This window comes from Ranitomeya imitator, chromosome 2, assembly GCF_032444005.1.
Source record: "Ranitomeya imitator isolate aRanImi1 chromosome 2, aRanImi1.pri, whole genome shotgun sequence".
In the NCBI taxonomy this organism is placed as follows: Eukaryota; Metazoa; Chordata; class Amphibia; order Anura; family Dendrobatidae; genus Ranitomeya; species Ranitomeya imitator.
Window position 1 is genome coordinate 844531107 of NC_091283.1, and position 15780 is coordinate 844546886.

Sequence of the window (15780 nt, forward strand, 5' to 3'; positions counted from 1 at the left end):
GAAAGTAACATCACCTGGAAAAAGGTAACACCACCTGAGAGTAACATCACCTGGAAGAAGGTAACACCACCTGAGAGTAACATCACCTGGAAAAAGGTAACACCACCTGAGAGTAACATCACCTGGAAGAAGGTAACACCACCTGAGAGTAACATCACCTGGAAGAAGGTAACACCACCTGAAAGTAACATCACCTGGAAAAAGGTAACACCACCTGAGAGTAACATCACCTGGAAGAAGGTAACACCACCTGAGGGTGACATCACCTGGAAGAAGGTAACACCACCTGAGAGTGACATCACCTGGAAGAAGGTAACACCACCTGACAGTAACATCACCTGGAAGAAGGTAACACCACCTGAGAGTAACATCACCTGGAAAAAGGTAACACCACCTGACAGTAACATCACCTGGAAGAAGGTAACACCACCTGAGGGTGACATCACCTGGAAGAAGGTAACACCACCTGAGAGTGACATCACCTGGAAGAAGGTAACACCACCTGAGCGTAACATCACCTGGAAGAAGGTAACACCACCTGAGAGTAACATCACCTGGAAGAAGGTAACACCACCTGAGAGTAACATTACCTGGAAGAAGGTAACACCACCTGAGAGTAACATCACCTGGAAGAAGGTAACACCACCTGAGAGTAACATTACCTGGAAGAAGGTAACACCACCTGAGAGTAACATCACCTGGAAGAAGGTAACACCACCTGAGAGTAACATCACCTGGAAGAAGGTAACACCACCTGAGAGTAACATCACCTGGAAGAAGATAACACCACCTGAGAGTAACATCACCTGGAAGAAGATAACACCACCTGAGAGTGACATCACCTGGAAGAAGGTAACACCACCTGAGAGTAACATCACCTGGAAGAAGGTAACACCACCTGAGAGTAACATTACCTGGAAGAAGGTAACACCACCTGAGAGTAACATCACCTGGAAGAAGATAACACCACCTGAGAGTGACATCACCTGGAAGAAGGTAACACCACCTGAAAGTAACATCACCTGGAAAAAGGTAACACCACCTGAGAGTAACATCACCTGGAAGAAGGTAACACCACCTGAGAGTAACATCACCTGGAAAAAGGTAACACCACCTGAGAGTAACATCACCTGGAAGAAGGTAACACCACCTGAGAGTAACATCACCTGGAAGAAGGTAACACCACCTGAAAGTAACATCACCTGGAAAAAGGTAACACCACCTGAGAGTAACATCACCTGGAAGAAGGTAACACCACCTGAGAGTGACATCACCTGGAAGAAGGTAACACCACCTGAGAGTAACATCACCTGGAAGAAGGTAACACCACCTGAGAGTAACATCACCTGGAAAAAGGTAACACCACCTGAGAGTAACATCACCTGGAAAAAGGTAACACCACCTGAGAGTAACATCACCTGGAAGAAGGTAACACCACCTGAGAGTGACATCACCTGGAAGAAGGTAACACCACCTGAGAGTAACATCACCTGGAAGAAGGTAACACCACCTGAGAGTAACATTACCTGGAAGAAGGTAACACCACCTGAGAGTAACATCACCTGGAAGAAGATAACACCACCTGAGAGTAACATTACCTGGAAGAAGGTAACACCACCTGAGAGTAACATCACCTGGAAGAAGATAACACCACCTGAGAGTGACATCACCTGGAAGAAGGTAACACCACCTGAGAGTGACATCACCTGGAAGAAGGTAACACCACCTGAGAGTAACATTACCTGGAAGAAGGTAACACCACCTGAGAGTGACATCACCTGGAAGAAGATAACACCACCTGAGAGTGACATCACCTGGAAGAAGGTAACACCACCTGAGAGTAACATCACCTGGAAGAAGATAACACCACCTGAGAGTGACATCACCTGGAAGAAGGTAACACCACCTGAGAGTAACATCACCTGGAAGAAGGTAACACCACCAGAGAGTAACATCACCTGGAAGGAGGTAACACCACCTGAGAGTAACATCACCTGGAAGGAGGTAACACCACCTGAGAGTAACATCACCTGGAAGGAGGTAACACCACCTGAGAGTAACATCACCTGGAAGGAGGTAACACCACCTGAGAGTAACATCACCTGGAAGGAGGTAACACCACCTGAGAGTAACATCACCTGGAAGGAGGTAACACCACCTGAGAGTAACATCACCTGGAAGGAGGTAACACCACCTGAGAGTAACATCACCTGGAAGGAGGTAACACCACCTGAGAGTAACATCACCTGGAAGAAGGTAACACCACCTGAGAGTAACATCACCTGGAAGAAGGTAACACCACCTGAGAGTAACATCACCTGGAAGGAGGTAACACCACCTGAGAGTAACATCACCTGGAAGGAGGTAACACCACCTGAGAGTAACATCACCTGGAAGGAGGTAACACCAACTGAGAGGGAGCCAGTGGAGAAAGCCCCTGACATATTGGGGTTGTGGCTGCACGCACAGTGCATAGGGCCAGGGGGGCAGGGCAATCACAGTAATTAGGAATGGTTACTTCGGGCCCATATAGTTTACTTTATGGACAAGGCCGAGAGATATAATGGGGCCTCTTTTTTTCACCTAATTTAAGCTAATTGGGCACATTGAGGAGGTTCGGTGGTTACAGGATCTGGAGGTCAACGAGCCGCCTCTTTTTTGATCTTTGCTACCAGACCCCTTAGTCATGCCCACCCTGCTGGCAGCCGGGATCCGGTGATAAAGGATCTTTGGTTGCTCTGGTCTTATACTTCTCTGTCAGGGAAGGGAAAGAACACATGGCCAACATAAAATAAAAATATTCACATTGTTACAAAAATTTTTTAAAACTTAGAGAAGTATTTGGATTTTCAGTTTTTGCTCATGGGGTTTAACCTTTTGCACCTGAAATGTGGATTTCAAAACTTCTACACTTCTACTTTACATTGCAGATGTAATGTCAGTCCAGAGATTTCCAGAGAAGAAGTGCAGCGAATCTGGAAGATCCTCATTCTTAATCAAGACCAGACGGTTGACTTCTTGCAGTTCGTCCGCCATTTTGGTTTTTCCATAAATTCTTCGTGCTTTCCGAATGCTAAAATTTCTCCTCCGGTGAGAGGCGATGTTGACTGCCTGATTCGCTCTTTGAAGCTTAACTCTGACACCAAGATCATTGCAAATTTCCTGCAGACAAAGGTGAGGTCCTGTAATCACTCCCTACACCAAAGGATACAAAAGATAACCGGGAATATTAAAAAATATAATTTATTATTGTGCAATAGCAGCCAAGACAAAAAATAAATAATAAATAAGAATTAAAATATAGATATATATAACCATACATATATATATATATATATATAATACATGTGTATTCGTATTAATTTTATGGGCACATAAAAAACCTCAATATATGAATCAAATGGGTAGGTCACAAAATAATAGTAGAAAATTATGGATACCCAGAAATAAAATAGTAAGCGATATATATAAAAATTGTATATTAACCCAAGAAGAGGTGCGAAATCGGCTAAATAAGATTAAAATAGATAAATCTCCGGGTCCGGATGGCATACACCCACGAGTACTAAGAGAACTAAGTAATGTAATAGATAAACCATTATTTCTTATTTTTAGGGACTCTATAGCGACGGGGTCTGTTCCGCAGGACTGGCGCATAGCAAATGTGGTGCCAATATTCAAAAAGGGCTCTAAAAGTGAACCTGGAAATTATAGGCCAGTAAGTCTAACCTCTATTGTTGGTAAAATATTTGAAGGGTTTCTGAGGGATGTTATTCTGGATTATCTCAATGAGAATAACTGTTTAACTCCATATCAGCATGGGTTTATGAGAAATCGCTCCTGTCAAACCAATCTAATCAGTTTTTATGAAGAGGTAAGCTATAGGCTGGACCACGGTGAGTCATTGGACGTGGTATATCTCGATTTTTCCAAAGCGTTTGATACCGTGCCGCACAAGAGGTTGGTACACAAAATGAGAATGCTTGGTCTGGGGGAAAATGTGTGTAAATGGGTTAGTAACTGGCTTAGTGATAGAAAGCAGAGGGTGGTTATAAATGGTATAGTCTCTAACTGGGTCGCTGTGACCAGTGGGGTACCGCAGGGGTCAGTATTGGGACCTGTTCTCTTCAACATATTCATTAATGATCTGGTAGAAGGTTTACACAGTAAAATATCGATATTTGCAGATGATACAAAACTATGTAAAGCAGTTAATACAAGAGAAGATAGTATTCTGCTACAGATGGATCTGGATAAGTTGGAAACTTGGGCTGAAAGGTGGCAGATGAGGTTTAACAATGATAAATGTAAGGTTATACACATGGGAAGAGGGAATCAATATCACCATTACACACTGAACGGGAAACCACTGGGTAAATCTGACAGGGAGAAGGACTTGGGGATCCTAGTTAATGATAAACTTACCTGGAGCAGCCAGTGCCAGGCAGCAGCTGCCAAGGCAAACAGGATCATGGGGTGCATTAAAAGAGGTCTGGATACACATGATGAGAGCATTATACTGCCTCTGTACAAATCCCTAGTTAGACCGCACATGGAGTACTGTGTCCAGTTTTGGGCACCGGTGCTCAGGAAGGATATAATGGAACTAGAGAGAGTATAAAGGAGGGCAACAAAATTAATAAAGGGGATGGGAGAACTACAATACCCAGACAGATTAGCGAAATTAGGATTATTTAGTCTAGAAAAAAGACGACTGAGGGGCGATCTAATAACCATGTATAAGTATATAAGGGGACAATACAAATATCTCGCTGAGGATCTGTTTATACCAAGGAAGGTGACGGGCACAAGGGGGCATTCTTTGCGTCTGGAGGAGAGAAGGTTTTTCCACCAACATAGAAGAGGATTCTTTACTGTTAGGGCAGTGAGAATCTGGAATTGCTTGCCTGAGGAGGTGGTGATGGCGAACTCAGTCGAGGGGTTCAAGAGAGGCCTGGATGTCTTCCTGGAGCAGAACAATATTGTATCATACAATTATTAGGTTCTGTAGAAGGACGTAGATCTGGGGATTTATTATGATGGAATATGGGCTGAACTGGATGGACAAATGTCTTTTTTCGGCCTTACTAACTATGTTACTATGTTACTATGTTACTAAAAGGTATAGATATTAAAAAATATATATATATATCCTTCTCTGGACTAACTGGCTACAAAGTGTTATGTGTAAACATGTATAGAAAAAATCTTATAAATCTTATAAAAAGTGCACTGTGCTGGTAAACAATATAGTGTGAAGGTTCACATAGGGCAAATGTCATAAGGGAAAGTGCAATGTGCTAATTATAATGTGCCAGTACTAAGGAAGTATGCCAGATACACCGAGCACTATCCAACCAGGACAGTGATAAATAAATGAATGGACAGTTGCTACTTACTATCAAAGACTGGGGGAATATCACCAGGACCGCCAAATGTATGAGGAAGTACACCCCGACGCGCGTTTCGGACCCAGAAGTTCCTTCTATTACTATTTTATTTCTGGGTATCCATAATTTTCTACTATTATTTTGTGACCTACCCATTTGATTCATATATTGAGGTTTTTTATGTGCCCATAAAATTAATACGAATACACATGTATTATATACATATATATATATGTATGTATGGTTATATATATCTATATTTTAATTCTTATTTATTATTTATTTTTTGTCTTGGCTGCTATTGCACAATAATAAATTATATTTTTTAATATTCCCGGTTATCTTTTGTATCCTTTGGTCTTATCCATATTTGGTATATGTTTCTTTTGTCCATGTAGTGGTTTCATTACATTTTTTGACACAGGTGGTACTGGGTATAGCAGTGATATTATACATAGGGTATACATACTATTGGTAATAATCTGTAATATATATATATATATATATATATATATATATATATATATATATATATATATATATATATATATATATATATATATATACCTGGTATTTACTCCTGTGTTTCCTTTATATCACTCCCTGCAGAGCTTGGTAGCTTTGATTTGTGAACTGCAGTACCACTTTTCACCACAAATAGTGACTTTCTTCCATAGACACCAATACAACGGCGCCCCCATCTCAGATTTAGCTGATTTTATTGGCCATGAGAAGTCCGATTGTTTTGCAGAGTATGCAATCGATTGTTCTCTGTCTTAAACCACTGAATGCAGGGCAGATGAATATAGTAAATTTCTCCCTGTCATATGTCAGACTTGAACCAAGAGCCTGCTGGCATAATGTGCCGCTAATGTATTAATAGACATTGTTAATAAAGATGCCACATCTTTGTGCTATACATGTGCCAGAAACTGAAATCTATGTCATCCATGAGCCATAGGGCGGCCAGAAAAGGAGAAAATAAAGGTTTCTGCAAAACTGACCCCTGTGCTTTGCAACTTTTTGACTTAGGGAGGTCATAAACTCTCCCTTTTGGGGTTAAAAATCCCAATATCAGAGGCTGAAACATGTCCAAGCATTATACTTCTCACTGCTAGAGGTTTGTTACATTTGTATCTCAGCTTCTGCGAGCAAAGCAGCCTGAACTTCAGACTGACACATCTTTTCTGCATTGATACATTGTTACAAACTATCAATCAACACAGTCTACTTCATAGAGGATTTTCAATTATGGATACAACTGTAACGAGGCCTCTGCTGCGAGAAGTTTTAGGTCTGTACAGGTTTTCACCTCCTATATGTGAAGTAGAATATTCCCTTTCACTGACAGCAATCAGATAATGGAAATGGTGGATAAATGAGATGCAAACTTATATTAGAAAGTTTCAGGAGTTTTTGTTGTGCATTTATGTTAGGAATCACCTGTAAATATCGTGATATATTTGATACAATGTAATCGTGAGGTTGTAGGGGAAAGTGATCAGATTCCAAGTCTTAAGTGCCCCCAAATCTGGGGGCTCGATAAGCTGTACATTAATGGAGCTAAAAAAAAAAAAAAAGTTCTCTTTGTGCGGCGAGGTGGAGGCGCTGCCCCCATTTACAATACAATGTGTCTGCTCCAAGCTGCAAAAAGGAGGACACTGAGCGGACAATGACCACAGTGTTAGGAAAGACGTGGACGGATGAGATAATGGATCCGCCGCTCCGAGGGGGGGGGGAACGCTCCGATTCTAATCATTAAAAAGCTTTTATTCTGCAGAGAAGGGTCAAGGTGGAAACTATAACAAGAAACCAGAGAAGACGGCGCGAGACGGCGTAGAGCGGGGGAGGGGCGCGGACCATCGGCTCCGCTCTATAAATCACGCAGCGCTAGGACGGGTTCACGCTATCTCGCGTTCCGTCCACTGCGCCAGTCTTCTACTGTCATTGTGAAAACGTTTGCAAAAATTCTTCATTTGCAACATTTTAACCATGGCGACAAAATAGGTCGGAATTAGCACAGATATGTTGTGAAAGTAACCCTTGTGCAAAATAATATGACATGAGGGATAATAAAATCCCCCAATCACCCATTTGTTATTTAGTTCTTTACTATTAGCAATATCTCTGCTTGCTGTCTGTGAAAAGGGCCATTTTAGGGTAAATACTTGTAGACTTCATGCTTCTGGCACAGCTGAATTGGCAACAATGTAACGCAGCAGCAACCAACTATTCTGACTGCTAAGATCTGCACTGATACACTGCAACAAACTCCCAAGTGTGAGCAGAGGACTGAGGCTGTACTGGAATTATACATCTGGATAAAAGCAATTAAATGTTTGTATTTGCTGAAGCTTCAGGCATAAAAAAAAAATCACTATTGGAGACCGGAGTTGATTTGTGCAAAAAATGTAGCAATATTTTAAAAGGTGTCAAGTAATAAATCAGCCACAAATATCTGGATTACAGAAACCTCGATGACGACGGTGAACGGAGAAATAAACAGACAAATAAGTCAAAAGTAGATTCCAAAATAGGCTTAAAAGAGGAATTTAGCACAAAAATAAACCTTTAAAATTTGAAAAACAAGACTAAAAAATAGGCGCAAAATCAATAATTAATTGGGACCAAAGTTTATCAGAAAGTTGCAGAACTTTATACCCAGATTTAATAAAACCCTTTAATGATTAGTAATGAGGAACCTTACGAGGATGGCAGCAGAAGACATTCCCGGGGCGGGGGTAGATCTCCTCTTCTTAAGCAGTCATGTCGCTTGTCATCCAGGTGAAGCTTCTTCTTGATGACCTCTGGGTCCAGTTCAAGGAGTTGGATCCCCAGAATTCTGGATTCATCACTGGAGAAGAATTTCTGGATAAGATCCAAGAGATGAGTCCAGACCTGACCAAACACCAGTGCGACACCATCATGGCCAAGTTTAGTGACGGGCAGAACAGGTAGGTACACGTGGTACAGTTAAGTCCATATATATTTGGACAGAGACAACATTTTTCTAATTTTGGTTATAGACATTACCTCAATGAATTTTAAACAAAACAATTCAGATGCAGTTGAAGTTCAGACTTTCAGCTTTCATTTGAGGGTATCCACATTAAAATTGGATGATGGGTTTAGGGGTTTCAGCTCCTTAACATGTGCCACCCTGTTTTTAAAGGGACCAAAAGTAATTGGACAATTGACTCCAGGGCTATTTCATGGACAGGTGTGGGCAATCCCTTTGTTATGTCATTCTCAATTAAGCAGATAAAAGGCCTGGAGTTGATTTGCGGTGTGGTGCTGCATTTGGAAGGTTTTGCTGTGAAGTAAACATGCGGTAAAGGTGCTCTCCATACAGGTGAAACAAGCCATCCTTAAGCTGCGAAAACAGAAAAAACCCATCCGAGAAATTGCTACAATATTAGGAGTGGCAAAATCTACAGTTTGGTCCATCCTGAGAAAGAAAGAAAGCACTGGTGAACTCATCAATGCAAAAAGACCTGGGCGCCCACGGAAGACAACAGTGGTGGATGATCGCAGAATAATCTCCATGGTGAAGAGAAACCCCCTCACAACAGCCGACCAAGTGACCAACACTCTCCAGGAGGTCGGCGGATCAATATCCAAATCCACCATATAGAGAAGACTGCATGAAAGTAACTACAGAGGGTTCACTGCACGGTGCAGCCACTCATAATCATCAAGAATAAAAAGGCTAAAAAACATCTAAAAAAGCCGCACAGTTCTGGAAGAACATTCTATGGACAGATGGAACCAAGATCAACCTCCACCAGAATGATGGAAAGAGAAAAGTATGGTGAAGGCGTGTACAGCTCATGATCCAAAGCATCGCACATCATCTGTAAACACGGCGGAGGCAGTGTGATGGCGCGGGCATGCATAAACCCGGCGGAGGCAGTGTGATGGCGCGGGCATGCATAAACCCGGCGGAGGCAGTGTGATGGCGCGGGCATGCATGGCTGCCAGTGGCACTGGGTCACTAGTGTTTATTGATGATGTGACACAGGACAGAAGCAGCCGAATGAATTCTGAGGTCTTCAGAGCCGCCATACTGTGTGCTCAGATCCAGCCAAATGCAGCCAAACTGATTGGTCGTCGTTTCATACTACAGATGGACAATGACCCAAAACATAAAGCCAAAGCAACCCAGGAGTTTATTAAATCAAAGAAGTGGAATATTCTTAAATTGCCAAGTCAGTCACCTGATCTCAACCCAACTGAGCAGCATTTCACTTGTTAAAGACTAAACTTCAGACAGAAAGACCACAAACAAACAGCAACTGGAAACCCCCACAGTGAAGGCCGAGCATCAAAAAGGAGGAAACACAGCGTCTGGTGATGTCCATGAGTTCAAGATTTCAGGCAGTCATTGCCAACAAAGGGTTTTCAACCAAGTACTAGAAATGAACATTTTATATTAAATTATTGAATCTGTCCAATTACTTTTGGTCCCTTTAAAAAAGGGTGGCATATGTTAAGGAGCTGAAACTCCTAAACCCTTCATCCAATTTTAATGTGGATACCCTCAAATAAAAGCTGAAAGTCTGAACTTCAACTGCACCGGAATTGTTTTGTTTAAAATTCATTGTGGTAATGTCTATAACCAAAATTAGAAAAATGTTGTCTCTGTCCAAATATATATGGACTTAACTGTATATGCCTATATACAGTGGGGGAAATAAGTATTGGATCCCTTGCTGATTTTGTAAGTTTGCCCAAATATGGCTTGTAATTTCACTTTTTGCCATTAGCTTCTGTGTGATGGTTTTTTTTCTTGCAGGGTTTCCTATGTGAAGTTTCTTCAGCCGTATCAGACTGGAAGGAACATAAATAACCAAAGTGGAAAAGAAGCGATGAAGACAGAAGGGAAAGGCGCCATCAACGAAACCGCCCGTATCCTTAACGCCATCACTGTCCAACTGCGGCAGAAGGTATCGGGAGTGTTCACCAACACTAAGACACTGGAGAATCTCCGAATCATGGGCCAATATCTACACGGCTTTGTGGCAATGTCATGTTATACCATCTAGAGGGGTTCACAGACTTATGGAATTATGTCATTGCCAACAAAGGAGATATAACAAAATATTGCGATGAACTTTTGTTAATGACCAAATACTTATTTTCCACCATAATTAGCAAAATAAATCTTCCAGATCAGACAAGGTGATTTTCTGGATTTGTTTTCTCATTGTGACTCTCATAGTTGTGGTCTACCTATGATGTCAATTACAGGCCTCTCTCATCTCTATAAGTGGGAGAACTTGCACAATTGGGGGCTGACTAAATACTTTTTCCCCACTGTATACACTCACACATATATACACCCTGCTCAATCCTCTCCATCTGATAATTCTGTGCACAATGTATGGATTCTTTACTGTACAAGCAGTAGGACTGTGGGTTCTTTGCTGTATGAGCAGAGACTATATCTCATCCTGTCACCGTCCTGATGAAATGTCTCCCTGATCCCTATAGATCTCCAGCGCAGAGTGGAGGAATCTTCTCCAGTCCTGTCTGAAGATGGACCAGGATGGATGTGGCCTCCTCAGCCTCCCGGAGTTCAGGTCTGTGGTGAAGCTGTGTAATATTGTGCTGGATGAGGAGGAGATCTATCATATCATGTCTCACTACGACAAGCATCTGCTGGGGATGATTGACTACTCCCGGCTCCTGAGAGACCAAAGAAAGAGCTCGTGAGGCTGGAAGAGAAAGAAAGAAAGAGCGACAGAGAATATATAATGCGTGTTAGGAGGGGGGGTTGTGTTATTTCTTCCTTTTCCATCCCCCTGGGCTCTAAACTAACCAACTTCTAGAAAGTGCAGTGATTTTAGCAAAACTCCACCTCTTAAATGTAGACCACACCCACAAATGTGTAACGGTGACTGCATAGTGTCCCCTTAACTGTGACATCCTCAGTACCCTATTAACAGTGCCTGCATAGTGCCCCATAACTGTGACATCCTCAGTACCCTAATAACAGTGCCTGCATAGTGCCCCCTTAACTGTGACATCCTCAGTACTCTAATAACAGTGACTGCATAGTGCTCCCATAACTGTGACATCCTCAGTACTCTAATAACAGTGACTGCATAGTGCCCCCTTAACTGTGACATCCTCAGTACCCTAATAACAGTGATTGCATAGTGCCCCCTTAACTGTGACATCCTCAGTACCCTAATAACAGTGCCTGCATAGTGCTCCCATAATTGTGACATCCTCAGTACTCCAATAACAGTGACTGCATAGTGCTCCCATAACTGTGACATCCTCAGTACCCTAATAACATTGCCTGCATAGTGCCCCATAACTGTGACATCCTCAGTACTCCAATAACAGTGACTGCATAGTGCTCCCATAACTGTGACATCCTCACTACCCTAATAACAGTGACTGTATAGTGCCCCATGACTGTGACATCCTCAGTACCCTAATAACATTGCCTGCATAGTGCCCCATAACTGTGACATCCTCACTACCCTAATAACAGTGACTGTATAGTGCCCCATGACTGTGACATCCTCAGTACCCTATTAACAGTGACTGCATAGTGCCCCATAACTGTGACATCCTCACTACCCTAATAACAGTGACTGTATAATGCCCCATGACTGTGACATCCTCAGTACCCTAATAACAGTGACTGCATTGTTGCTCCCATAACTGTGACATCCTCAGTACCCTAATAACAGTGACTGCATAGTGCCCCATAACTGTGACATCCTCAGTACCCTAATAACATTGACTGTATAGTGCCCACATAAATCGTGACATCCTTAGTACCCTAATAAGTGACTGCATAGTGCTCCCATAACTGTGGCATCCTCAGTACCCTAATAACTTTGACTGTATAGTGCCCACATAAATCGTGACATCTTTAGTACCCTAATAAGTGACTGCATAGTGCTCCCATAACTGTGGCATCCTCAGTACCCTTATAACTTTGACTGTATAGTGCCCCCATAATTGTGACATCCTTAGTACCCTAATAAGTGACTACATAGTGCTCCCATAACTGTGACATCCTCAGTACCATAATAACAGTGACTGTATAGTGCCCCCATAATCGTGACATCCTCAGTACGATAATAACAGTGACTGTATAGTGCCCCCATAATCGTGACATCCTCAGTACTCTAATAACAGTGACTGCATAGTGCACCATAACTGTGACATCCTCAGTACGATAATAAGTGACTGCATAGTGCACCATAACTGACATCCTCAGTACCATAACTGTGACTGCATAGTGCCCCCATAATCGTGACATCCTCGGTACCCTAATAATAGTGACTGCATAGTACCCCATAACTGACATCATCGGTAGCCTAATAACAGTGACTGCATAGTGCTCCATAACTGTGACATCCTCAGTACCATAATAACAGTGACTGCATAGTGCTCCCATAATCGTGACATCCTCAGTACCATAATAACAGTGACTGCATAGTGCTCCCATAATTGTGAAATCCTCGGTACCCTAATAACTGACTGCGTAGTGCACCATAACTGTGACATCCTCAGTACCATATAGTAACTAAAGCGGGGGCACCACAAAGGGAAAGGGGATCCAACCAGATCTATGCTATACTGGACCATGAGAAACAAGACAAGAAATAGACCATAAACGGGGATCACCCAAGGCAATGGATTAAATATGAAAATATAATCTTTATTGAAATGACACTTATGGACAAAAAAAAACCACATAGAGCACACAATTAAAAACATTTAAAATTGGTCACACATAGGACCTATAGACATGATCCTCAGTACCCTAATAACAGTGACTGTATAGCGTTCCCATAACTGTAACATTCCCAGTACCCTAATAACAGTGACTGCATAGTGGTCCCATAACTGTGACATCCTCAGTACCCTAATAACAGTGACTGTATAGCGTTCCCATAACTGTAACATTCCCAGTACCCTAATAACAGTGACTGCATAGTGGTCCCATAACTGTGACATCCTCAGTACCCTAATAACAGTGACTGTATAGCGTTCCCATAACTGTAACATTCCCAGTACCCTAATAACAGTGACTGCATAGTGCTCCCATAATTGTGACATCCTCAGTACCCTAATAACAGTGACTGTATAGCGTTCCCATAACTGTAACATTCCCAGTACCCTAATAACAGTGACTGCATAGTGGTCCCATAACTGTGACATCCTCAGTACCCTAATAACAGTGATTGCATAGTGCCCCCATAACTATGACATCATCAGCACTCTAATAACAGTGCCTGCATAGTGCTCCCATAACTGTGACATCCTCAGTACCCTAATAACATTGACTGTATAGTGCCCACATAAATCGTGACATCCTTAGTACCCTAATAAGTGACTGCATAGTGCTCCCATAACTGTGGCATCCTCAGTACCCTAATAACATTGACTGCATAGTGCCCACATAAATCGTGACATCTTTAGTACCCTAATAAGTGACTGCATAGTGCTCCCATAACTGTGGCATCCTCAGTACCCTTATAACTTTGACTGTACAGTGCCCCCATAATTGTGACATCCTTAGTACCCTAATAAGTGACTACATAGTGCTCCCATAACTGTGACATTCTCAGTACCATAATAACAGTGACTGTATAGTGCCCCCATAATCGTGACATCCTTAGTACCCTAATAAGTGACTGCATAGTGCTCCCATAACTGTGGCATCCTCAGTACCATAATAACAGTGACTGCATAGTGCCCCCATAATCGTGACATCCTTAGTACCCTAATAAGTGACTGCATAGTGCTCCCATAACTGTGGCATCCTCAGTACCATAATAACAGTGACTGTATAGTGCCCCCATAATCGTGACATCCTTAGTACCCTAATAAGAGTGACTGCATAGTGCACCATAACTGTGACATCCTCAGTACCCTAATAACAGTGACTGTATAGTGCTCCCATAACTGTGACATCCTCAGTACGATAATAAGTGATTGCATAGTGCACCATAACTGACATTTTCAGTACCATAACTGTGACATTATCAGTACCCTAATAACAGTGACTGCATAGTGCTCCCATAAATGTGACAGCCTCAGTACCCTAATGACAGTGATTGCATAGTGCCCCCATAACTATGACATCATCAGCACTCTAATAACAGTCACTGCATAGTGCCCCATAACTGTGACATCTTCAGCACCCTAGTAACAGTGACTCCATAGTGCCCCCATAACTGTGACATCCTCAGTACCCTAATAACAGTGACTACGTAATGCCCCCATAACTGTGACATCCTCTAGAACAATTAACCACAGTACCACCATAATAGTGACAGTCACGGTGCCTCCATGAAAGTGAAGCACATTGCTCCCATAATAATTGTGACATTCACAGTGCCCCCATATAAGAATCGGGCCATCCATCGTGCCTCTTCTCTTTCTTGGTGATGCCATTTTTGGTTTGATGACTACAGCACGGACTGTTGTGGTCTTGCTGCGTGGCTGTGACTCACAGGGGCAGACATATCATTGGTGCAATGTGTGCCACTGCACAGGGGCCAAAGAGGTAAAGGGGCCCATTTCCACCTCCAAAGCAGGTGGGGTTGTTCATTATGATAAGCTTTTAGACAGCAAAGGGCCCATTTACTGTTCTTGCTCAGGGGCACACTTGTGTCTGTATCCGCCAGTGGCTGCGGTTGATACCTGTGTAAAAGCAAATACTCCCCTTTCTTCCCCTTTATTTCCCTTATTTTCCTTTCCATTCCTTCCTTCATTTGTATTTCGTTCCTTCCACCTCTGTTCACTTAGGGTACTTAGGATTTATATTTCTCTCTCTATATCTGGAAAATAATGCAATAAAGATAACCATGTGACCCAGCAGTCGTCTTCTTTTTCTTCTGCCTACAGACTCCTTAGAGGGAAGACATATTCATATCCAAATCTGAACTTCTACAATAGGAGTGGGGTCTCCTTTTCACATATCTGATCATTCACGAACTGTCCATTCAATTGCACTAGACTGTTTGGGGCTGAAAAAACTTTACCCAGAATAAGAGGCGGTGCAAATCAATTAGCTGGACCCGGTGTATCGACCACGTCAGTAATCTGTGGTTGCTGGTTGGAAGCCCTGACAATCGCCTCCTACGTCCGGGCATCCGCCGCTCTTGTTTTGATTGGCGGACATAACGCACATGTGGTGTTCCTCCAGGAATGGAAATCGATTTGCATCAACTCTGCTTAGAAGACATTTCTTAACTTTTCAATAGGACAATCGCTGATAATAATCCGATTTGGATTATAATAAAAAATATTATCAAAAATTGGTCCAAAGACATAGACAAGACCCAAAAGATCTGACTTTGATACAATGTTTACCAGAAGGTTTAATTCTTCACTTAAGAAAGGAAGAAACATA

General features: G+C 42.3%; 1 protein-coding gene across 1 annotated transcript in view; it reads left to right on the forward strand.

Moving 5' to 3' along the window:
- Nucleotides 1-15238, forward strand: part of LOC138666881 (EF-hand calcium-binding domain-containing protein 6-like) — a 36220-nt gene extending 20982 nt beyond the window's left edge. The window contains exons 14-17 of the mRNA XM_069755061.1: nt 2931-3174; nt 8175-8344; nt 10186-10336; nt 10884-15238. Of these exons, the coding sequence (XP_069611162.1) occupies nt 2931-3174; nt 8175-8344; nt 10186-10336; nt 10884-11105 (787 nt within the window). The 3' untranslated portion in view covers nt 11106-15238. The remainder of the gene's footprint in view (nt 1-2930; nt 3175-8174; nt 8345-10185; nt 10337-10883) is intronic.
- The last annotated feature ends 542 nt before the right edge of the window (nt 15239-15780 follow it).